This window comes from Fistularia commersonii, chromosome 29 (assembly GCF_037954325.1).
Source record: "Fistularia commersonii isolate RoL2024-O1a breed Wild chromosome 29, RoL_Fcom_v1.0, whole genome shotgun sequence".
NCBI classification, from domain to species: Eukaryota; Metazoa; Chordata; class Actinopteri; order Syngnathiformes; family Fistulariidae; genus Fistularia; species Fistularia commersonii.
In genome coordinates, this window is record NC_141312.1 from 11,148,925 (window position 1) to 11,175,529 (window position 26,605).

The following is a 26,605-nucleotide window of genomic DNA, read 5'->3' on the forward strand; positions in this document are numbered from 1 at the left end:
AGTTCGACCAAAAAGGACTGGATATCATACATATTAGTGTTGAGAGCTCTGATCTGTTTTTTTTTTTCTCTGAGAGGAGAAACCTGTGGTCTACAACAGATCTAACTATTGATGCCTTATCTATGGGGGAGCTGAGTAAATCCAGGCTTCTTATGTGCTTTGTACCTGAGATAAATAGGCCTGACTTGCCCACTAAAGTGGTCCCCCCTGGCCTACATTTTGCTGTCTGTCATCTGATGCCAAATTTTTGGCAGTCTGTCCATATTTCAATGATTATCCTCTAACCTTAGAAACTAGAGCAGGAAAATATGGCGCAGTCTTTGGTAAGGGCTAGTGTCTAGGAACCTTTGCAACAAGACAAAGGCTAATATATTGATAAAATAATACAGTTGACACAATACTGTTTTGCATGAGGGGGTCTTCTCAGACCATAGTAAACATGGAGAGTGGAAAAAAACAGCTGCAGATTAATATGGAGAAGTACAACAATATGCTTCTCTTATCAGATATGCGCCATTTGCTTTGGGATTTGTTTTAGAGTATTTCTCTGCCAGAAAATGTTTACAACAATTATTGTTATTGTGTGCAGGTCATCTAAAAATGTCAAGAGACCTATTTAGAGTGAATTAATTGGCTGCCATGCTGACAAGTCAACCAATAAGAAAAACTTAGTACCCTCATTCAGAATTAAAGTTATAGTTTCAAACCTACATCACATTGATATATCATCTTTTTTTGTATTAATTCTTTTCAATATGTATTTTGCTTTTTTTTTAAATATAGCCTGTCATTACTATTCCTCTTTCTTGTCTTATTCTCAATTGGATATCATAAAATGATATTCAACATTTTTGAAAATTAGTTTTGAAACCTGCAACGGTCTAAAAGTTCCACTGCCACTTGTTTTGGTTGCCATTTTTTCAAAAAATTCAGCAAACGTTTCCCTGATGTGGGAAAATTCTTATTGTACCTCTCTAAAAGGTTGAGTTGATGTAGAATGTCTGTGATTATATGCCTTTTTATTAAGTAATTCATCAACAAGAACAGAGCTTATGATTGTAAGGAATGACAAATATTTTGCTTTCCTTGTTCTCCTTCCTAAAACCAAGCCCTCAAACTTCAATTGTGTTTGGCTGGAATGTCATTGATCAATAGGCCACGAATCCTCAAAATTTCTTCGTCTGATGGAGATTAAGCCATCCATTACAAAATTTGGGACAAGTTTGGTGCCTGTTTGTTTCCACGGATGCCATTTTGAGTGGAACTTTGTAATCACCTCAAATATTCATATTATTGTTGCTGATTTTCTGTGTGTTTATGTTTTGCTAGTTGACGTCACAAACAGTTGTTTAATTGATGCTGTGTCTTTCACCCCTTTTCTGAGTGCAAAAGGGGGAGCCAGATGCTAGCACGCTTAATTTTCAGTACTGTGTGATGTTTTTTTTTTTAAGTATCCGGTAATGTTGGCGGATTGTCCATTGATCACGGCACTGCCTTTTCCACCACAGTTACTAAACATGGTGTAGAGCATTTCATTCCCACTGTAAAACGTGGTAAAATTGGCCAGAGCTAAGGAGGAGTTTGCCACCATAGAGCACCTGGGGATAGTGAGGTGGTCAGACAGCCTGTGGGCCTCGGCGCTTCACATGGGGCCCAAGGTCAATGGGTAATGGCAGCCTTGCAGCATCTTTCCCCATTTGAACATCACTGCAAATGACCGCTACTCCATCCCCCATTTCCGCAGCTATCGTCAGGTTCCCGTGCATGCAGGATGCGCCCAAGACTGCGGTGACCACCCCGTTTGGGCTTTTTGAGTTCATACGCATGCCTCTTGGTTTGAAGGGGCAGCACAAACCTTTCAGAAGCTGATGGACTCAGTGTTGCGTTACCCTGACTTCATGGTTGTTTATCTCAATGACATATTGGTGGCCAGCCCATCGGCCAAAGAGCACCTGACACAGGTCTTCTGTCATCTTGACAAACACCGACTGATAGTCAACCTGGCCGATTGTCAGTTTGGACTTCTGGTGATCATCTTCTTAGGTCACAGCATTTCACTGCAAGGCGCAGTCCCATTGCCTTCTAAGGTGCAAACAGTGGCTGAATTTCCACACTGAGTCGCTGTCATAACATTGCAAGACTTTTAGATATGATTTTTTTTTTTTTTAACAGTATTCTCCCTTTATGCTGGCCACCTCTTTTAGCCACTTTATGGATCTCTGAAGCTTAAAAAGGCAGACTACCCTGTTGACTGGACTCCAGAACATGTCCAGGCCTTTGACAATTGTCCTTGCCTTTCACATGATGCACACTGGCCTCAAGGATGCAGTGATGGAGGGGGGTTGTGTGATGTCTTCACCCGCGGTCCCCGCTGCAGGGTTCCTGGGACCTTGCGCACATCAAGTTTTCAACTCAATACACTCCCCTCTTGCACCCGGGAGTTTGGGTGTCCGTAAAGTTAGTTAGTTCCAAGTTTGTGTGACCTGGCCTCTGCAAGGAAATCAATGGGTGGGTGACTACATGTATGGGAGTGGCCAGTGTTCACCAGCACATTAAGTTGCACCCACTAACTCCTTCGCAGGGTTTTACACACCTGCTCACAATTGTGAATCAGCTCATCAGGTGGCGAGAGACTGTCCCGCTAAGGCAGCACAGTGTAACGCGCTCTTGGATGGCAACTGGGTGGATCGTTTACTTTAGGTTATGCTTGGGTTGCATTCAGCTCCTAAAGAGGACCTCGACACATTACCCTCCGAGTTGGTTCGAGGTCAGCTGCTTTTTGTCCCTGCTTGGTGAGGTTCCAAACCTCATACCAGACCTGGCCAACCTGTGCAAACGCTTGCCGCTCCAGCGTTCTCTGCGCATAGAAAAAAAAAAAACAGCACAAACACAAAAATTGGCATGAGTGTAGGGGCCGCATATGTGGCTTGGGAGCCACAAGTTGGCCAGGCCTGCCCCATACGATGGCCCATTTCAGGTTCTTGAGACAAGTCCCGAAGGGTTTTGAGGTGTATATGGGTGGGAATAGGTAGTGGATCACACATAGCCTAAACTGGAGCACAGGGTATCTGATGAAGTTGTGGTTCCGAATGACTTCCTGTCGGGGTGATCCCCAGCCAGGACCTCAACAGTGCCTCTACAGATTAAACATTCTTTCTCCTGCAATTTCGTCTGGGGAACGACACTGTCGATATGGCAGGCTGCTTAAGCCTCCAGGAAGAGACTAATTTGTTACAAGGAGTGCCTTCAAAGGTGTTCGGGAGGGGGGCTGTGTGGCACATTCGTGAGCCAGAGCCTCTCACACTATAGGACTGTGAGCCGGTCCCGAGTGTTTCTAGTACAAGATGTTCCTTTGTTAGTTTGGTTAAGGTCTCAAGGAATAAAGTTTGAATTTGCCTACATCTCCGTTATCATAAACTTGCCACACCAATCCACAAATCATTGTTAGTGAGGAACTCTTACGACCAATTTACAAACACAGAAACAGGCAGAGAATCGAGAGCTTAGGGTGGACCAGAAAATCTTGGGAGCAACAGCAAGTCAGGGTGCCAACAAACATTTTGAATTTGTGCATAAAAAAGTCAGAGTCTAAATATGAGCCATCTGAATATGTGTTCAAGGGTTTTGGGGAGTTTGCAAGTGAAATAAAATTAGACAGTCAAATTGAAAATCACATTTTTGAACAAAAATGGAAAAATAATTTGAGGCATTTTATATTTTCATGCTGCTTTTGCATACACAATACATTTTCCTTGTCTGTAGTCTCTACACTTGACTTACATCTGGTCAGATTGAGACATCTGGGGCTAAGTAAATCAAGTAATTAGGGGTTTAAGAGAATTTAGCATGTTGTCTTAGACTAAGAATCATTTCAGATGATCCTCCTTGCATCTCCAGGGACCTTACTATTAGCCTAGTGAAAGCATCCACACACCCAAACACACGCAACACAGCAGGCCTTCTTGCACTAAGACAGGGTTTCCTGAAGAGACAGGCATATGAGGACCTCTGGTAGGCGTTTTTCAAAGAAATTTGACGGATATGTGGCTCAGGCATGTAACCTTTAAGATGGGGGTTTCTTTCTTCTATTTGAAAATCTCACAAAAATCCAGTAGTGGGCTGTAAGGGCCTGCAAGGCCTTCTCTGCTGGCCTAAAAAAATATCTGAATCACAAACATTTATTATATTTTGTCCATGAATACTTTTAAATGATTCCAAATGGTCTGTTCACTTCCTTTCATAGCTTTTCTCCTGGTTGTGCCTCTTCCAGACATACATTTTCATATTAACCAATCACATTCCAGCCATAATCCGTTGTCAGGCAGGGTCACAGTCAAAGGAATCTGCGATGGGGGGGTGTGGGGGCTGCACCATCAGTTCTGCAAGCCCTTTACGCAAATAATAAGTGTTGATGACACTGTTGCTTCAACCAATCGGATTTTGAGTTGGCAACATGAAAGCCTTCTCGCAGGCTACAGCAACATCAGCGTATTCACACCCTCTGATTGCATAGTCAGAGTGGACAAGTGTATTAGTGAGGAGAAGCGTACTAGCGAGCTGCGAACAGAAATATAGTTGTGTTTCTTTAATATCGGTATTGTCAACCCACAACAGCTGCAGGAGGAGAAGAAACCGATTCAGTTGCTAATATATTGTTAAAGCTGTTTTCTAGATGGAGTTTTGAAGAAAAGCTGGACATAGTAAAGAAAGGTTGGGCAACTCCTAAACTAGCAAACCTGTCACAACCAGGTAAAGGATTTGTCCGACATTTTCAAGCAAGAACTATGACCGGTACCCCCCGCTCACAGGCTCCAAGGTACACTGCAAATTGTATTGCTGGGAGTGCTTGGCGCCGAAGCGCACAGATAATCTGTACAACAGAATAATAGAACTCTTTTTGAGGAAAGGAAGGAGGATGGATTTTGTCTACAAATGATCAGAATTTTGGTGAGTAAAATGCTGCTATTTCCCTTAATAATATTAAAAGTTTATAAGGTTATTATTGGTGTTTTTTATGTGTTGCAGCTGATTGCTACAAAGGCATTTATTGTGGATTCTGTCCATTTTTCTGACTCCCGCCAGGGACCGGACTTTGTCTCGGTGTGATCAGATTTCATTCAGGGAAAAACGTCATAATGGTCAGGAACTGATCAAGCAAGAATGGTTTATTCAAAGCCAGGAAATACACTTACTAGATATCCTGGGCCAGAGATATCCCGAGGTACAATGAATGTCATCCCGAGAGGATGGTTCACCCTCTCTGCAGACTCGCTGAGACGCGTCCAGCGGATGTGCAGGTGAGGAGGTTCTGGCCCCGAGCCGGGGAGGCGAGGTCATTTCATACCATCGCCTTAACGGTCGGGTTTATTTCCTAATAAGAACTTGCTTTACACACACTTGGAATTTGGGCACTTGGGGTGCCGGGCCGCGTCCCGGACAAAGCCGCGGGGTGCGCGATTGATAACACGCAGGGGTGTCAGTGGACGAGTCCAGAGTTGGGTATCCCTTCGTTGTCACGTGATGCATTTCGCGGGCGAATTTTAACACTAAAGGAGTTATCCATCTGCGATGCGCCCCTCTTTATACTGCATTTCTGCATAATAAAATGTTTTTTTATTGCCATAAACTAATTATTGGGGGGTGGATTGATTCAGAGTACCACTGAAGGCCTAAGTGTAAAATGCACAGCCCGCCACAGCAAAAATCACATACTTCTGTGAATTAATAACATAATTGTTTCCTGCATTAGAAGCAGCAAACCTTATTAAATAAGGGTAAAATGATAATATAAAACAGTATACCCATATCCTGATGGTAACCAGCTCCAATGTCCCTAAGTGAACAGCAGGCAGATTATAATGAACCAGTAGATAAAATGATGACACAAAAAATGTTAAATTAAATACATCGAGAAGTTTGGAAAGACATGCGAAGGTTGCAACAGTTACACTAGCATTTTTACTGCAGAGAAATCAGAGATTATCTGTCTGTTTCATTCAGAATTATTTTATACATACTGCAATTTTATATTAGTAATTATTAAATATAAGTAATTTTATCAATTTAATAATAGTAATATAATAATAATAAAAAACTTAAAAAAAAAAACAACATGCAAACCTACCAATGTCAGTTCACACCTAAGTGTATTTTTAGAATATAGTTAAATCAATACCAGTGCACGCACGCACGCACGCACGCACGCACACACGCACAAACGCACAAATGCACAGCAGATGATATTGTAAGACTTCCTTGCTGTACAGGCCTCAGTGAGGGCTTTTGCATAACATCATTAGACATGTGTCATCATTCTATGACACTTTCAGATGAAAATAAATTTGCAGAGCAAAAGAAAAAAGAAAAGTGCATGCATCTTTTTTTGGAAAAATGTTCTTATGTATATGTGACCAATTTTCTACCTCTCCCGACGCTCTTTCTTGCTCTAACACACACACACGCACACACATACATGCAGCCAACTGCATCCTACGCCAAGGGAGCAGGCCAGAAAAGGGATTACGACATCGCTTACTTTGGAGGACCATGGCTGCAAGCAGTTGGCATAGCAACGAACCAGGAAAGCCATTTCCAGGGAGGGTGGCAGTGAGGGGAAGTTTCCCCTTGTTCACCAGTAGATGAAAATAACAAAAAAATAGAAAAGACAACCAAAGAAATAAATAGCCGGAGAGTAGAACAAAAGGGGATCTGCTGCACGGAAATCAGCAGCGTGATTTATTATAAATCCTCTGCGTTCATTGAGAAGCATTTGAGAAGGTGATGACAAAAAAAAAAAAAAAAGACTTAATCTCAAAGCACAGTTCCAGTTCTTCTATTTTCTAGTCAGTCAAAAAAAAAAAACAACCCATGAGTAATGCCAGTGTGCAAAAAAATGTAAATATAATCCAAGAGAAGAAGACTGCATGCCTCGAGATGAAGCAAAGTTCAGTGGACATTTCTTTAGTAACTTGAAAAGAAAAATCCTTTTGATTATTTTCAAATCTCTTCATGCAGATATTCCACTTTTCAATGGATGATCCTGAGCTGACAAAAGACAGAGGTTCATCATTGTATCAGCATTATCCTGTGTGGAAGTGTCTTGCCTGATAATCATCCAAGCAGTCCATACTCCCCACCCAAAAGCTTGAAAGGTTTGTCTGCAGCTCTACTCTCCTCCCCTGCTGTTTTCCGTCAAACTCTTTCTTCTGTCTCCTTACAACTCTTCATCTCTCTCCAGAGCTCCAGCAGTGCATGTGTGTGACCTGCAGGACAGCTCCATGGTTGCAGAATTCTATCCTGCTCCTGTACGCCAACTCTAAGATCTTGAACTCATACTGACATCCCTCTTTCCCCCTCCATTCTTGTAGGCAAACTATTGTGACTACGATGCTGCGCTGGGGAGAGCTAGTTGCTACTGAGGCATTGAGGATACAGTGGGGGAGGAGGGAGACTGGAGAAGGGAGGAGAATCCAGCTGAAAAAGAATGACATCACCTGTGCAGTGAGCAAGTGAGAGAGAGAGAACAAGAGCAGTGGAGAGGGGGAGAAGATGGGAGGTGGCATAGATAAAGCAAGTGAGAGAGCAAGCAGGGGAAAACTGCAGTAAATGGACTGACTTCTGAGGAAATGTGGATGAGTAAAAAATAAATGCACTCAAGGAGAGAAACACAGACAGAGTGAGTATTTAAGGAAGACAATAATGGAGAAGAATAAAAGATTTTTTTTAAATCTTTAAATCTTTTTACATTAAGCTGAAACACTGAGACACCCTCTCTTCTTTGTTAGCTGCGACCTGCATTAATAAATAAATCTGAAAAAAGAAAAAAAAAGTAAAAATCTCCAACAGATAACAGATGTCACCCTCCCAAAAGATCCCATCACTACAATCTGCTTTCGAGTACATAGGATCTGAAATACAAGAAAGGCACACTGCAACAACATAATACAAAAAGGACACTAATGAGTGCAATCCAGGGATAATAAAGCATAGTACATGCAGAATTTGTTGTGACGGTCACAAGAAACAACATGCATTCAGATGTGGAAATACAACAGGGACTGACAGAGAAGTTGCCATCAACTTCTTCAAGCTTTCAACCCTTCAAGCTCTGGGGGAGAACACAACTACCACCTTCACTTCGGTTATTCACATGTCTACAACTGTTCCTGGAAGATTTCATTCAGGAGTGATTTCCTGAGAAAATGGGGGTGGGGGGATCAACATCCAATGCCCAATTATCAACCTTGCTTAAAATTGGTCCATTGCTGATACTGAGTTGTTGCTTTTTGAACGGTTGATTCTCAACCCGGAGAGATCTGTTTCTCTTGTCAAACTCTCCACAGAGAACAGGATCCTAACATTTCCCCTTTCACATTCCAAGTTATTATTTTTATTCTCCATTGCCCTGCTCTTTATACATAACATAAATCCAATTTTGCTATCACAAATGCCACCAGTGAGCTGTGTCCTTTTCTCCAGACTCCATTTCACTTCATGTAGATCATCGGTCTCTAGTCTCACCTCTCCCTAAAGATCTGTTCACAATGCCAGTTTTCCATCTTATTGTCTTTTCCTCTCTTTGAACCGATTTCACTCATTCTGCCTGCTGCTACAAACCAGAATCCCCACTCACATTCTCACTCCTCCATATGTGTTTGTGTGAAATGATACGCAGCTCCTGACTACAATGACATCATCCTTTTACCCTGCAGCCAATCAGAAGCCAGCACATGGAGCCCTGCCTTCGGAGGAGTGTATATACACAAGAGAGACAGTGAGAGGAGGGCGGTGAAATGACAGATAGTCTATATATATATATATATATATATTTTTTTTTTAAATCATGTCACTGATATGACAGAAATGAAAAACAATTTGATAAAAGTGACATCCCCGCCAATTATATTCTATTACGTTTGAATTATTCTATTTTGTACACACAAATAATGGTATGGTATTATGGTACACACAAATAATGGCATGACTGTTATAGACCAACTTTTATCAATCTATAATTTTAATAAATTAATTTATTTATTTATCGATTTTATTTTGGAGGTAGGGTTTTGGTTGTCTAATCCAAATGACATTGTCGTTCCAATTAATTTCCAATGCATGAACACATTTTTATTTATTCAACTTCCCCTAAATGTAGCATAGTTTTTGTTAAGAAAATAAGCAAGTAAAAGATCTGCAGCCAAGCAACTGTTAGCGCGTGTATTTTTTGTCTGCAACGTCTCTGATAGTGAAAGGACTGCTGCAGTTCAGTCAATCATAGTGTCGACGCCGACAACTTTTTAGCTCAATCATGCTTACCAGTGCACTGGTTAAAGCTTATGCACTGAGTCCATCTTTAAATCAAAATGACTGACAACACATATAATTTATAATATTAATTAAGTTTTTTATGTATGTTTAAACTTAAAATGTCTTTATAATCACAGATTTTAAACTTTGATCTATGTGTTAAGGAAATAGACCCATGGTTAACATGTTGTACTTCATCTCAGTGTATTGTGGTAAAATCCAAGGCGGTAAAACCAGACAGGAAACTGCCGAGTTGGTGTATGTGTGTTTTGATTCACACATCACATTACAATGTTGATTTAAGTTTAAATAACAGTCTCACAATACACAAATTGCATTCGAAGAGTGTGGGTGTATGTGCATGTGTCTGTTTCTTCACAGCAACAGTTCTGCAGGGCTCAAACAGTACGCCTACTGAAGTCCCTGTAGCAACATAATGCAATAACAGCCATGCACATGCACAAAAACACTGACTACTACTGGGTTCTCTAAGTCTGAGTTTAGGTGGTTGAAAAAGTGAATATCTCCAAACGATCAAATGATAACTGCAGTTTACCAACACCTTAACAGAACAGACAGGATGTTGCAAAAATGTAGACATATCAATTTTCATGTTGACCTACAGAGGATTTTGGTCAAGCTGCTGAATGATGAGATTCTGAATGCTTCCTGTGTGTTCACATTCCACAATGAGGTGAAGTGGAGAGGAGTTTCTATACAATATAGAAGACTATACAAGACCATACTGTAAGCTCCTTGTAATGTATGTACAGTAGACGCAGGTAATGCCTGGTCTGCAGTAAACCACGCAGTGACAAGAGACAACTTTGTGAATTCAATGACTGCAATAAGATTGTGTATTTGTACAGGTCGGTGTATCTTTGTTTTTGTGTGTATGCGTGTGTATGTTTGACTGAATGACAGGAATTCCTGCCATTTAAACAAGCCCTTCCCTTTCTAGTCTCGGAAAAGTCCAAGAGACAGATTAAAAAAAAACAACTAATTTAGAATTAACAAATGCATAATGAAATGTGGCATTATCATTTTATTAAAAAATATTTCTTAGCAAAACTTGTTTTGAACTTGGTCAGCAAATCATTGTTATTCTAAGGCAGTAAAATTTCAATAGTGATTTGGGTAACTTCAAGACTTTCAATCAAAGGCTTGAAACAGCAAAACTAACAAATAAGCAAAATTAAATAGGGGGTGGCTAAAGAGCAGACAGTAAGAAATAGCCAAATGATCACTGAGCAGTAGCAGCGTGCTCAGTGATGCATCTTGACAGAGAGAAAAGGAGGGCTAACAACAGGGGTTATGGAGAAGTAATGGAGGATGAGTAAAGGTCTGATTTCTTTGACAGGATGTATGTCGTTTTGACACACAATATGCTTTTAAGCATTGCAAGGCTTTTTGCTTTGTTCTGTGCTGACCCTGTAGTTTGGCTATTAATTGATAGGATAAGCTGCAATCAGCTGAACAGGCTGTTCATTAACGAAAGGGACATTGAAAATCCAGTTTGACATTGTCTGAAGCTTTCAGAAAGAAATTAAGAACACAAAACCCAACTAAAGGGAAGTATAATGGAACAAATTGTCAATTGTCAAAGTTAAGGCTTAAAACACTTGATAGCCTTAACTTTGACCATTTATATTTTATTGTATTTCTTATTCTCCCTCCTTCCTACTATTATCTATTACTGTTATGTTTTTGCTTGAAACTCTGGCACAACAATTTCCTTCGCAATAAATGAAGTTGTTCTCATCTCATCTCAAATAAAACTGATAAAAGTATGGCTAATCATTAATATGTGTGGCCTAATTTGATATAAAATTTACTTTTCTTGGTGGACGTATCTCAAAAAAGAGAGCTATGGGTCGTGGTGCTAAAAAGAACAACGTAAGGGGGAAAGAGAGGAGGAATAAAAAATAGAGAGTGAGTTCAGCAAGGTTGTCGCCTTTGTGCCCTTAAATTAGCAGGAACAACAGCCCTAACTAGTTGCACACTACTGTAGATTTACAACAGTTAACAAACGCCAGTTGGATTACAATTTCAAAATAGTTTCAAAAAATGTTGGAGTTCAAAGCATGATACTTTCAGGAAACCTTCAAAGCACATACAAAACAGTACAAAAACATTAAGCCCTAATGTGCTTTTAGTGACAATGAAAAAATACATACTGAAATTCTAACTTACATGTCTCAGTTGGATGTTTAAAGGCTAACTTTGACTACGTTTGACCCACATATTGCATGAATCAAAACTACAATGGTCTTTTCTGCCTTTGTCATCTTGGCCATAATATGATTAATAACCTTGACTAAACTGAAATCTGTTGAACTTGCTAAATTATACATTGCTGCACTTGCCCGCCATTTAAACCTTATTAGACAAAAAAAATAAAAATTGCAGCTCTCTTTCTCTGTTACCCATCTATCCTTTGGACACCAACTTAATTTCTTTAAACTAATAGCTTTAAAGTCGTCTCTTCACCTCACTAACTACTTTTCATTGATGCTCACCCTCCAATTCTTAATTTTTGGTGCTCAAACAACACTGTCTTGTCTTGTGTTGCATTAGTACTGAGGTTGCATTTCAGCATTGATGCCTTTCAATCTACTTCAGGCCAATTATACAGTATGTTTTCCTCTATTCACTGTACTTTTATCTTTAATCTCCATCCAGTCATCCTATATACCCAGCTGCAACCACCACAAACACTTTTTTCTTTTACTTTTAAAAAATGTATTCTCTTACCACCCATTTGTTTCAAAAGACAGAGTCAGACAATTATGAGGGGCAGCAAAGATGAAATATAAATTCATCTATTTAAACGTTAAGCCAAACCAGGCATATCAATTTCTGGGATTCAAGTAGGATGAATGCTGAATAGTTTTCATTACCATTGCTTAAGAGCTTAAAAATATTTTATTGACGTGCAAATCTAATTTGCTTCTGATGTAAAGCAAAATGAAAGTGACGAAAGTGAAATGATTTTAAAGCTGTGAAGCTTTAGCAGCAGGAGTAAAGGCAAGCCCATTCTCTTTGCAGTACAGTTTGAGCAGATATAGGGGGTGCAAAAGTCTCTTATACTAAGCCAGGTAAAAATCTCTAGGTTAAGATGGTTAAAATGTGTGCCAAAAGTGAAACTGCCATGTCTTGTTAAACTTGTAAAAACATTTATTCATTAAGTATCCCTTTCACATTTCTATTTAGTCCCACATTCACAGATTCTGGTGGAGAGGGTGGAGGTTGGCATGCTTGGTACCACCCTGCTCAAGAGAAAATTTGAAATACTGTATTTTGCACAACACTTCACAGATTCTGGGGATCAGCTACTGATGTCCTGGTACATGGATACTTTTTCTTTTTCCCCTTTTACTCCTCAAAACACAGACCGTGAAATCATACTTGAACAATATAATGAAATCTCTGATTAGCAACGATAAAGGGGTCCTTCTAAAGGGATATATCATCAGTCCTGCTTAGATGTGGATAGAGTTTTTTCATTTTTTTAATAATCCACATAACAGTTTTCTTTGTAATTTTCATTTTTTGATTTTCCACTATAAGACTTTCTGTCTTTTTACGTGAAAGCCAGTCTGTTTGAATCACTGAATCACTGATTTGGTGGAGAAACAGGGAAGTTTGGGTCTTGCTGTTACAACCTGCGCTATGAGGGACTTTAGAACCTAATTATTATACAATTGAAATGACTGCATGAAGAATATGCAGACATATTACTTGTTATTTAATAATGCTTTGTGGTGTCATTGTACGGTATCCCTAACACACCTGAAAATAAGATGGAAAGCCCTGCTGAATACCTTACACACAAGCTAGTGTAAACAAAGCCAAAAGTCTTAAAATGTCATGCTTTGCTTCATGTTACTAAGTTATTCTGAGTAAAAGCCATTAAACTAACCAAAATTCCATTGCAATCACTACCGAGTGAGTTTTTTACTGCAAATCATCAAAGTAAGTCCATAGATGTTCTATCTTATGTGCATATAAACATATATGGGTTTTCAAATTCATGGAAATTCCAGCACCTTTAAAAGGTAACGAACATTTAATTGACTTTATAATTCCGATGCCCTATGAATGAAATCTACCCAATTCTAGTGGCCTTCAAACCACAGCTGGGAAGGACAGAAAGGATCCTGAGCAGTTTCATGATGTGACAAAGCATGAGTAATATCAGTGACTTGAACACTGAATGATAATTCAATACACATGAAAACTGAGTGTCATTTCACAGACATTAAGGTAGCCTGATCAATGCCACTCCATGATAAGCTTGTCAAAATGAGCTAATATGATACAGTCAACATCATTCAGATGAAGTCATTGCTTGTGGATGCATCAACAGAAACTGATGTAACAGAGCATTTAATTTCGACAATTGCAAAACTCATTTACTCAATAGTGACTGTGTATGCTCCAAATGGAGTTAAAGGAAAAAAAAAAATCTTGCACTTCCAAGTAAAACTATACAGGATTCTTAAAAGTTAAGTGTCACTCTAGTAGTCCAAAAAAAAAAAAACACTTCCCATCAAGGCCAGTTTCCTGGAGCCTTCCATCCTCCTCAGCAAATGTATTGGGCCCTCTCACTGTGTTTGAACCAACAATGAAGCTGTCCCAAAGCATTTTTCCCAGCCCTACCAGACAACAGAGTGTGTGATGAAACCAGAATGGCACAAAACCAGGAAAAAAAGCAGTTGTCCAGATGTACTGATGTGGATGCGGTCTTAAGAGGATAATTGAAACACATGAATGAAATCTACTCTTAGAAAAAACAGTATTTGTTTAAACATGTGAACAAAAACAGCCTAGTGAAAAAAAAAGTGTAAGATAGACCATTGCTGGTAAGTTATCGGATCAAGAGCTTGTACATACAAAATACTTTACATTTTATAAACACGCACATATGCATATGAGACAGATATTGTACCTAGAACGCAACGCTATTTTGACATTTAACAGTAGGTCAAGGATAAAATGTTGCTTCGATGTGAAAACGTGTTGGACATTCAGCATGTTAAATGTTTGAGAAACTGAAAGTAACTTTGCTCATAATTTTACAATTTCATTGAACGTTAACAGACTAAATATGAATGATATAATCTGACTCTAAATTGTGATTATGACTGTGTGACGTCACGATCATACACTGTGTGCACAATTACAAGGTAAGTTGTATTTTTGAGGACTAATTTTGTTACTGTACACCTACAGTGCTCTTGGTCTATCCAAAATGTTAAAAACCCCTCAGACCTGAACATTTAAGTAGGAAAAGTTAAGTTTTGGCATTCTTAAGAGAATATCTATATGCACACAATTATTGGGCAACTATTAGTGTGCAGAATTATTATGCAACAAAATGAAAAACAAAGTTTTCCTATCTCACTTGTTTATTTTCACCTGTTTAAGTGAGAATAAACAAACTCAAAATTTACAAATAAACATTTCTGAAATTAAAAAAAAAAAAAAAATAGCCACCCTTCTTCTTGATAACAGTCACAAGCCTTCAATTCACAGTCAGTCAGTTTCTTGAGCTGGTCAGAATCAACTTTTGGTGCAGCCAAAACCACAGCATCCCAGACACTGTTCAGAGAGGTGTACTGTTTACCTTTGCTGTAAATTTCCTGTTCAAGAAGGGTCCAAAAGTTCGAAATAGGGTTTAAGTCAGGTGAAGAAGGGTCATTGGTTTTTCATCATTAAGCCTACCTACTTCTTGGTGGGTTGCAGTTGTAGAATATGGCAGCACAGGAGGATAATAGGTTCCTAGTAGCTTCATGTTTGATTCTTCTCAAATCTTTGGTGGTTAACTTGTGTCTTTTCTTCTCGAAACATTTCTTGCTATCCTGTTGACTATTTGCAAGAAAACGTTGGTTCTGAGATCATGCCCCAATATCTTAGGTATTTCAAGAGTCACGCATCCCTCTGAAAGACTTGGGCCACACCCTCCGTCATTATACAAATACACATGATATGCATTAAATCCAATTAGCATTCAATTAGCATTTATACAGCTTTGAGTTGGAAATTATGGATAAAATGATATGGTCAAAATAATCACTTGCCTAATAATTCTGCAAACATATCCAAGTAGCTTTTGAACTAAATAGTCATCGAATTATTGGCCTTCTCAGCATTCATATTTAATAATACAGTTAAAGCAGTTAAAATGCTTAGATTTTTACCCTAAATCATAGGCACAGTCTACAATAATCTGGTATCATTGTGGTATTTTTATAATGAACTAATGTTGTTTGTTGTATGTTATTTCAAATAATTAATGAAATGATTTATAGATATGTGGGGAAAAAAGTAAGAGCAAGTATGACATGGTTAAAAGTATGTCTACCTGTCATTACTTTAAGAATCTGGGTAGATGTTTTGCAGTTTAGCTTTTACAATATTGATGCTACTTTGACTGCACACTTCACTCATGTGAATAAGATGCCCTGCTGAGCAAAATGAAGATGTTTAAATATTTTGAGAAAAACATATGTTTCCTATTTAACACAGGAAGCTGCGAACCACAGGCATTGCAACAGACAGTGTTTCGGCACAGACTGATGCAGTTTGATTTAAGCCAGTGAACAGGATGCTTCTTCATGCAGTTCACATTTTAAGAGCAAAGCCAAATTAGTTCTGACAAAACCAAGAGCTTTATATCGCAGTTCATGACAATCAAATAACTAAAAAATAATGAATTCATTAATTAAAAAAAAAAAAAAAACAATCCACATGCCTCTACAACCCAGAGTACAGGATAAATGGTATAAATAATAAATGAATGAAAACAGTTAAGTAAAAAGCTGTTGGTATCCGCAATGTAACAATAATAATAATAATCTAACTTCAGTTTAATGTGTGTTGGGAATGCTGAACCATGATAACAGTATTATATGAAATTAATGATCCTAGCTGGCAACATGGAGTAGCAAGCCAATGACAGCCTGCAGTGGTTGTTTACTCTGCAAAACAAATGTGGGTGTATTTGTCAATAATTGCCTGAAAATTAGATTTGAAGGCATATATAGTTGTGAATCCAGATTATAGGTTACCAGGGGTTAATCAAAACCACAATCATCAAAAAAATATAAATTTAATGAAGCTACCATTAATTGTAGTGCAATTTTCTCTAAACGTGCTCATGTGTGATTTGAGATAGAAGCTCTATGATCATGATAATAATAATTTATTCTTTATCAACCCCAGTGGGGAAGTTTTTACTCGGCAATTAACTCGGCATGGATGAACCATGAGCAGAAGGCTGCTGTCAACCAGCGCCAGGGGAGCAGTTAGGGTTGCTCAACAACACATCAACAACTAGGAGGAGCCGGGAATCGAACCAGGAATGTTCGGTTCCAGAGATGACTTTGCTACCTCCTGCGTAATGCCGCACAGAACTTCATCCACAGTGGAGCAGGACATTAAGAGACAAGGAGTGGCAGCAAACCCCAGAGATAATCAATGACTGATGTTATTAGGGTCCAGCAAGGCATCCAATCAACACCCTTTGATCAACTGCCAGAAGTTTATTCCCCATCTCTTTATATATGGCAATGTAATATCTATTGAATGCCATCACGTTATCAAAAGGGGAATCCAAAAATACATATTTTTCACATTTTGTTTAGGTTAATATATTGCTGAACTTGTAAGTAGCCTGGCTGGTTTCTGAAATATAGAGAGAATTTAAATGTAATACATAATCAACTGGACAATGAGGTCTAATGCTTCTGTTGAATTCAAAATCCAAGCATTCTATTAATTCTAAGTATGTGCAAAAAATGTGATTCTTGTAAAAAAAAGATGGTATCAGGATGACTAGTTCTTGCTAACTCGTTCCTGTCAGGAATCTGTTGACCCCACAGATAGCTTCCTTCTCCCTGCCACACATAGTGTTAGCAGACAATGAATAGTCAGTCTGTGTGAAAACAATGAAAACAACCAACTCTACCAATTTGTTGTCACTCAAACCGGTGTCTCAACCAAGAACAATTACCGTATTTTTCGGATTACAAGTCGCAATTTTTTTTCATAGTTTGGCCGGGGGCGCGACTTATACTCTGGAGCCGCTTATGTGTGAAATTATTGAGCTCTACTGCTCTGATGTGGGTCTGTCTGTGTCTGCGTGTGTGTCTTTAACATATCAGCGATCGTCACGCACAAACAAACACACACACACGCCAATCAATCAAAATTCGGGTTATGGCAGAAGTGCAATGTGAAAAAAAGATGCTACCTGCTACTTCTGTACCCATGAAAATTGATCATTGCAACATGAGCGGTAACTTAAAAAAACAACTGAGAAGGGCTGAGCAAATATGGCACCGAAAAGAAAATCATATTCTGCAGGTTACAACCTGGAAGCAGTGAAATATGCAGCAGAAAACGGCAATCGAGCAGCAGAAAGGAAGTTTGAACTTAGTGAGAAACTTGTAAGAGACTGGCGAAAAGCGGAGGTTACTCTTACTGAAATGATGAAAAGAAAAAAGCTAACCGCTAAAAGCTAGGTGGCCACATTTAGAGGAACGAGTTCACACATGGGTTCTTGAACAACGTGCTGCTGGGAGACGCTTGTCAACAGTACAGTTGCATCTTCACTCCTAGGTAGTTGCCAAGGAGATGAATAAAAATAAGTTTGCGGGAGGACCTTCCTGGTGTTACCACTTCATGCAACACAATCGCCTCTCTATCAGAGCAAGGACACCATCCTGTCGGGATTCAGAAAGGCTGGAATAATTGGAACTGCAACTGACGATGACTCTGACACAAGCGATGTACCGGTAGAAGAGGAAGCGGCGCATTGTCTACCTTCGGAGTTGGCGGAGTTGTTCAGAAGTGACACCGAAGAAGAAGATTTAATTGGATTTAGTGATTAACAGTGACACTGATTGTTTGTTTGTAGCATGTGCTATTATGCTATAGTTATTTGAATGACTCTTACCGAAATATGTTACGTTAACATAACCTACCAGGCACCTCCTCAGTTCGTTGTTTATGCGTCATATAATGTAGGCTATACTTATTCAGCCTGTTGTTCTATATTCTATTTTATTTTAAATTTATCTTAAAAAGATGAAATGTCTATTCTTGGTGTTTGATTTTATCAAATAAATTTCCACAAAAAATGCGACTTATATAATAGTTTTTTTTGTTCTTTATTCTGCATTTTTGGCTGGTGAGACTTGTACTCCGAAGCGACGTATAATCCAAAAAATACGGTAAATTAATCCAGTACCAAAACGATGAAAAAAAATAAATAAATACAGGCAGAAGCACAGGAACTTTCTTTCTGTATTTCTACCAACCTGATTGTTGCCATAATTCTGAAGACCAGGGAAAAATGCCCAAACACAAGGATGAAGAGTGAAAGGGGCAAAAGGATAATCATAATTGCACAAGTGTCAAAGGATCTATTCACTTCATAGTTAGCACGATTTATGCCATTGCAAAATAACCACCTGTCACCAGTTTTTTTTTTATTTCCCTCAATATGTAACTGAAATAAGAAGGAAGTGTGTGTACTCATGCACGTCTGTGTGCAGACGTGATGTGGCAACTTGATTGCCAGACGTGATTAGTAAACTGCAACTGTCACACTGGTGGCCCAAGCGATGCTATCAGCGGGGAAAAATGTACTGTAGACACGGGCATTTTTGATGTTTCTCATAAAAATTTACTTTGGGCTGGGAAATCCTCACATTGTAAAAAAACAAAAGCAAACATAAAGACAAAATCAACATCACTGGGCCACAAAAGCACTTAAGTATTTTTCACTTCATCATCCCTTGCACATACCATTTATTAGATTCTGTATTACTTCCTTTCGAACAAGAATTAGCCTTACCAGTATATACAGTAGTAAGAGCACAGAACTTTCTACAAGTATCTGTTCCCTACCAATCCTCTTAAAACATTCTTTATCATCTAAATAATTTGATAAAGCAATCCAATATTTGATAAGCTTATGGAGTTAATGAATACAGCAAGGAATATTTGTAAAAATCTTTGAAAACAGACATGTTTTCTATTGTGCCATCTCTGAATAGATTAATTCTGCAGCCACATTTGTTGAATATCATTGTTGAATGTCATTGACAACTTGGATAACATTGAGTTCAAATATATATTCATGATGTATTATTTTCTTTTTATGTGATATTTTAAAGAGTCTGCATGTAGTTGCAAAACAGAAAAACAAGAAAAAAGAAAAATAAAGGCAAAGAAAAATGGATGAGCCACAGCTTCTGCTTTAAATGGCACAAATAAGTTCCCTAGAATAAAGAGAGCATTAACTTTTGTCAGAAGGTGCAGAGTTACTCCTACCGTGCTGTAGGTCAGGGGCTCTTGTCCATCTGTAATAAGTTCCCGCTCTCCCCTGGGGTTGACCCTCCTAAAGCGTCGCCTGGACCGACGCTGAGAACCCTCTCTCTGCAAGAGGCCGTCATCTCCTTCACTGGCATTATCCACCTGTGATACACAGTCAACATGGTCCTCAGAATAGCAGCTTTGACCAGAGTCACATCTTCTAGGTGTATTTGTACAGTTACAAGACCGATCTTCACAGTTTGAGAGCTGAGAGAATGGCTCAGAATAGCTTCGTCTCAGCAGTTTTGACTTGCTGTTCTTGCAGACAGAAATACAATTTGAATCTTCAACGTTGTGCTCTCTAACTGCTGATTTCCGAGGAAAGTAATCCACGCTTTGGTTCTGAAATTCCAACTTTTGATCCTTGAGTTTTTCTCCTTTTTTTTTCTGTAACTGTGCTATGTGGTCTTCAGTTTCTGAGCTCTGGCCCTGCTCTGTTGCTGGTTCCTGGTTGAACATCCAGTTCTTCCAGAACATAGAGAGCCGGTGCCAGTGTAGCACATTCATCTGGACACAAGGACAAACTCAACACAAAGAGCAGGAAATTCCACAAGGGGGGAGGAAAAAATTTTTGTATAAAAGAATGCAAATTTTTATCCAACTTTTAAGGTCCATAATGCTGTAGGATTCCAGTACAATCACATTCTTCAGTACTTGCATCAAGATTTAAAAAAATAAAGATGTGACCCCGCTGTTAATTTTAGATTTGGAAAGAGTTCGCCCGCTCGAAAATTGCCTGAGAAGTCAAGACTGAGTCCTCTTCAGCACGTTGCATTCTCACAGACTGACTCACATACTTATTCTCTGAGGCTGGCTGATACGTGTGTTCACAGCTTCCTCCAGCCCTCCAACCGTAAATATATGAATAACCTCGCAAGGCAGAAAGAAAGAAAACAGCACAGCACGCAGATACTGGCTCTAGAATTAAATCTAAGGCCCATCTGTTCCAGCCAATCTGTTTTGGAAATTGAAAATGTACTAATTCATGCATGTTGTGCCACATTAAGAAAACACATCTTATGTCAAAATCAGTGGTCCCCAACCTTTTAATCACCACGGACCGGTCAACGCTCGACAATTTTACCACAAACCGGGGGGGATGGGGGGGCACACAGATTGTTTATATTGCGACTATAATAATAGAAGTGAACCCACTGTGTACTTGTATGTAACTTTATTAGCAGCTTCCTTGTAGCATTGCAGCAGCAACATAATAGGAGTGTAATGAAGGCTTCATTGCCTCACTGCCGCATATTATACAGAGTGGCTTGGTCTGTGGGAGTCACCTGTTACAATAAATCCATATTTCAAGTAGAACTCCTGGTATTGTCTGTTAAAATCTTTCTTTTGCTTGGAAGTTGTGGGCTCTTCCTCTCTCTCTTCACTAGAACTTTTCCCCTTCGAAAAGAAACTTTCCATCTGATGTCTGTTTTTTACTCATTTTGCTAGCTTAAGGGTTACATTTTTGGCGCTAAAATGACCGAGATGTAACCGAGAGATTCCGGTCATTTTTCAAAATAAAGATTGTTCAGACTCAGATAATAAATCCAACAGAAATAATTGATTATTTCTTACGCGGCCCGGTATCAATTGCTCAAAACTCAAAATTTATGAATAAACATTTCTGAAATAAAAAAAAAAACAAACAAAAAAAACTCCAATATAGCCTTATAGTCTTGATAATAGTCACAAGCCTTCCATTCACAGTCAGTCAGTTTCTTGATCTGGTCAGAATCAACTTTTTGTGCAGCCGCAACCACAGCATCCCAGACACTGTTCAGAGAGGTATACTGTTTTACCTTCACTGTAAATTTCCTGCTTAAGAAGGGCCCGGCCCAGTAGTTCAAAATAGGGTTTAAGTCAGGTGAAGAAGGGGGCCATGTCATTAGTTTTCATCTTTAAGGATTTTACTGGCCAGCCACACAGCGGAGTACTTTGATGCATGTGATACATTACATTAAAATCATTACATTAAAATCAAAGTCTTCTTGAAAGATGCAGACATTTCCTGTACCACTGCTTGAAGAAAGTGTCTTCTAAAAATTTGCGATCGGCCTGAGAGTTGATTTTGAGTCCATTTTCAACTCGAAAAGGTCCAGCTAGCTCAGCTAGAACTGCATCCCTCTGAAAGACTTTTTACAATTTTTGACTTTTTAGAGTCAATTAAATCTCTTTTTTGGGCCATTTTTCCTGAGAAGTACCCAATAGTTATGCACACCTTGATATAAGGTGTTGAGCATTCAATTTTATACAGATTGGAGTTAGATATTATAGATAAAATTATGATATGTTCAAAAAATCACTTTGTGCACACAGTGTACATTTTGACATTTTTGAAGTCAAGGTGGATAGTAGTAGTAGTAGTAGTAGTTTTTTAATTCTCATAATTCTTCGTTCGGTGTTGTCTTCCATCTGAAGCATGTCTGTTAAGCGTTCTGAATTGTATCTAGAGCCTTTTGTTCAGCAGATTTTTCTATTTTAAACTTTTGTTTACGCCCGATGTTGATAATGCGATTAAAATACATCAAAACAGGAAAATTCATGAAATAATGGAAATTATTTTTTAAAGCATACTATTCTCAGTGGCAGTCTTTTTTTCATATGGTTCTTACTTTCTGGGAAAAATTAAAATGAGACATCGATCTTCTACCACTTATCCTGAACTCAGGGTCACAGGGGATACTGGAGCATGTTGTCATCAGGCAAGAGGCGGGGAACACTTTGGACTTGTTCCCAGCCAATTGCAGGGCCACGTACAAAGACAGACAACATCCACTCACTCAGTAATTTAGGGCAATTTTCCCAATTTTTTTCCAATTAACCTGACACATGTTTTTAGACTGGGAGGAAACTGGAGAGACCAGAGGAAACCCACGCAGACACGGGAAGAACATGCAAACTCTACACGGAAAGGTCTTCCTGTCGGAATCAAATCTTTCGTGCTGTGAGACTGAAGTGCTAACCACTGCGCCTCCATGCCCAAAAATTGGACTGGTTTCATATAATAATACCTAATAACTACTGCATGACAGCTTGTTGTACTTTCAAGGACTTAAAAGTAAAACCATGTGGAAAAGAGGTGAACAATAATATTCTCTGGCATTTTACAGCAGACAGAAATCTGTCCCTGTTTAACAAGCCTCATGACACAGTCTTAAGATAATACTGAACCTAAGGGTGAAACTTCTATCCTGTGACCATAATAATCAGAGTCTCTCACTGTGTGTCTCCCTAAGTTGTTCCCATGATGGAAACCCCATTTATCTTGTGATCACCAGTGCGTTCAGTCAATGACAACTGCCTTTCTTTGTCAAACTGTTGATCATTGAAATAGCGTGGTGATATTTCATCTTAACATTCTCCAGTCATCTGTATGCAACTAACCTCACTTGCCAAGTGCAATTAACTGACTGTCTATTTTATAAAGCCTGGTAGCACTCCTCAAGTCTGTGAGTTTCATCCTTGTTTTCAGCTCTTTTCAATCATTCCTTATTTACTTTTTCCAACTGCTTATTTTATTTTAGACTCTGGGGATGGCATTCTACCACACACACATTAGAACTGAATGTCTGTGACTATAACTCATGTGACCAGAGTCATGACAATCGCTCACATTATCACAACCTTGCCTATTCCCACAGCCCCTATTGGCTGACTAGCATAGCTGCAGTGTGATGTCAACACGGTTTTAAGGCACCTGTGTGTATTTGCATTCATACAGTATATGTATACAGTATACCGTGTATTCATGCATGTAACCTTGTATTTTTGCTTCTGTTATTTGTTTGTGTTTTTAGTCTCTTTTGCTATATTCATGCTATTTAAGCCCTTGGTATCTTGTGACCATAAAGTAACTATGCAATTATTTCTCTTGGGGTAGGTATTTTATATACTGTACATCCAAAAACATTAAAATGTATCCTCACTTATATGCAGATAACCAAAAGTGATCAAATTCAGCCTACCCTAACAAAATCTAGCGGTACAATGCTCACAGTGTCTTCTCTAAAGAAGCAGCCAAGATCTTATCTGGTACTAAACAATGATTTAATAATATTCTGCTGACGTTGCATGGTACTGATGTATGTAGATAGTACTTCTGGGGGACTTACTGAGTTGTTCTGGTTTCAAAATTTCACAAGGATTAATCTGGAATTTTTTCACATTGTAAGACAAAATTTTTAATTCTTAGTTGTAAGTCTAACTATGCAGAGGGGTAGAACTTTAGCTTTAAAATATGTGAGACCTGGCTTATTGCAGTTTGAGACCAGAAATGCTTGAATAAAACCAAATTTATCACAGGACATCAAAACTCAGGCATCAAACAAATTAACAAAAAACATTTTAATCGAAATAAAAAATAATTCTATGGCTACCAACATTCTACACATTTACAAAGTGCAATAACTCATGTTAAAGCTGCTTAATTTGTGGCATTTGGAAAATGGCTTCTTCTCCTTTCGACTTTTCCCTTCAGGGGTCATCATGGCGAGTCAACCTTCTCCATCTAACCCTATTTTCTGTATCCTCCACGCTCACACCAACTCCCTTCATATCCTCCCTCACTACGTCCATAAATCTTCTCTTGAGTCTTCCTCGAGACCTCCTGCCTGGCAGCTCCAATTCTAGCATCCGTCTACCAATATTTTCACTATACCTCCTCTGTACATGACCTAACCATCTCAGTATGGCTTCTCTGACCTTCTCTCCAAAACATCTAACATGTGCTGTTCCTCTGATAGACTCATTCCTGATCCTATCCATCCTGGTCACTCCGAAAGAGAACCTTAGCATCTTCATCTTTGCGATGTCTAGCTCTACCTCCTGTCTTTTTTTCATTGGGACTGTTTCGAGGTCATAAGCATCACGGATGTCACCACTGTCTTGTACACCTTTCCTTTTATTCTGGCTGAAAGTCGTCTATCATATAGTACTCCTGACACTTTTCTCCACCCATTCCAACCTGCTTGAACCCGTCTCTTCACCACTTTTTTACACTCTCCGTTGCTCTGGACTGTTGACCCCAAGTACCTGAAATCCTCCAACTTCTTGATCTCCACTCCTTGTAGCCTCGCCCTTCCACCCGGGTCCCTTTAATTCACACACATATACTCAAATACAGCTAGCATAGATGTCCTACACCAGTCTAACATTCTTTTATGCCACTTAAGATTTTCTCATACAATACCAGAGCTCCTCCCTTAGCACCCTGTCATATGCTGTTTCTAGGTCTACAAAAACACAATGTAGCTCCCTCTGGTCTTCTCTGTACTTTTCTATTAGCATTTTCAACGCAAATACTGCATCTGTAGTAGTCTTCCTGGGCATGAAGCCATACTGCTGTTAACAGATGCTGACTTCTGCTCTCAGTCTAGTTTCCACTACTCTTTCCCATAACTTCATTGTATGGCTCATCAACTTTATCCCTCTATAGTTGCCCCAATTCTTCACATCCCCTTTATTCTTAAAAATGGCCACCATCACACTTTGTCTCAATTCTTCAGGCATCTTCTTACTCTCTAAGATCCTGTTGAATGTTCTTGTCAGAAGCTCTACTGCTGTCTCTCCTAGACACTTCCACACCTCCACAGGTGGACCATCAGGACCAACTGCCTTTCCACTCTTCATCCTCTTCAATGCCCTCCTCACTTCACTTTTACTAATCTCTGCTACTTTGCAGTCTACAATAGTCACCTCTTCTACCCGTGCCTCTCTTTCATTTTCCTCATTCATTAGCTCTTCAAAGTACTTTTTCCATCTTCCCACCACTCTTCTAGCATCTGTCAACACATTTCCCTCTCTATCCTTAATCATCCGGACCTGTTGTACATCCTTTCCATCGCTATCTCTGTTTCGCAAACCTGTATAGATCATTCTCTCCCTCCTTACTGTCCAACCGAGTGTACAAGTCATCGTTCGCCCTGTATCTCCCTGTACCCCTGTCTGTTCTCTCCAGTCCTCTCAGTGTCCCCACTTCTTCTTTGCTTTCTCTGTATATACTCCTGCACTTCCTCATTCCACCACCAAGTCTCGTCATCTACTTTCCTTCCAGCTGATACACCAAGTACTCTCTTACCTGTCTCCCTGATAATTCTAAATGTAACATTGCAAAATGATTGTTAAATATCTTACTGATTATAATCAAGTACGATATTGTAATAAAGTCATTTCAAAAGGTCTTGATCATTTTATATGACAGCATGCTGTTTGAAGAGATCTTACAAACATCTTTAATCGACTCATTATATAACTGTCGCTGTTAAAAAAAGAACAATAAAAGTGGGACTTAAAGGATCAGTGATTATCTGTGGAAGGCAGAGGTCAGAATTACTTTCTGTCCTTGAAAGTAGCCAATACCCTACTTCTGTTAATACTGCTACGAGAATGAGCCCACATGTGGAGCAGACAACTTCCAAATCAGGCCTGAGTATTAAGCTCTGCTATCAGGCATGAATGTAGAACTGCAATCAATAAGGACACTTGTCAATGTCAGAACAGGTCAGGGCAAATCATGCCAAGAAAAAACAGAAGATGGTTGAAGCCTTTGATATTATGTGTCATTTGTAAATGAACACAGAAGAACTTTGGATTTACTATTTTGAATAGACACATAATTAACACGACTTTTAGTTTATGAGTGAAGACTGCTGACGAGTAAGGTACTTATGTCAGTGCTGCTTCTTTGTGAGCGCAACACTATTGCTGAGGGATAACTGGATGATTAGAAAAAAAAAAAAACATATGATAAAGTCCAAATAATAATTGAAATTTATATGATTATTAAAAATGTAATGTTTGTGAAATATCCCTAATTTCTGTATCTGCTCTAGTTACTTGTTTAGTGGAGCATTTATAGGGCAGCAAAACTATGTCAACTATGTGTTTGGTTAATCCAGTTTTTCCCCTTTTGAAT

The 26,605-nt window shown here is 39.0% G+C and overlaps 1 protein-coding gene across 21 annotated transcripts in view; it reads right to left on the reverse strand.

The window, feature by feature from the left end:
• The window catches only part of rapgef6 (Rap guanine nucleotide exchange factor (GEF) 6), a 126,911-nt gene that overhangs the window by 57,293 nt on the left and 43,013 nt on the right, over positions 1-26,605 (reverse strand). For 17 of the 21 annotated variants that reach the window (XM_086177557.1, XM_086177556.1, XM_086177555.1 and 14 more), the window contains one exon: positions 19,651-19,794. In XM_086177557.1, the coding sequence (XP_086033683.1) occupies positions 19,651-19,794 (144 nt within the window). Of the gene's footprint in view, positions 1-6,535; positions 7,202-19,650; positions 19,795-26,605 lie in introns of those variants that run through there. The other 4 variants (XM_086177565.1, XM_086177564.1, XM_086177563.1 and 1 more) reach the window with 1 other exon arrangement.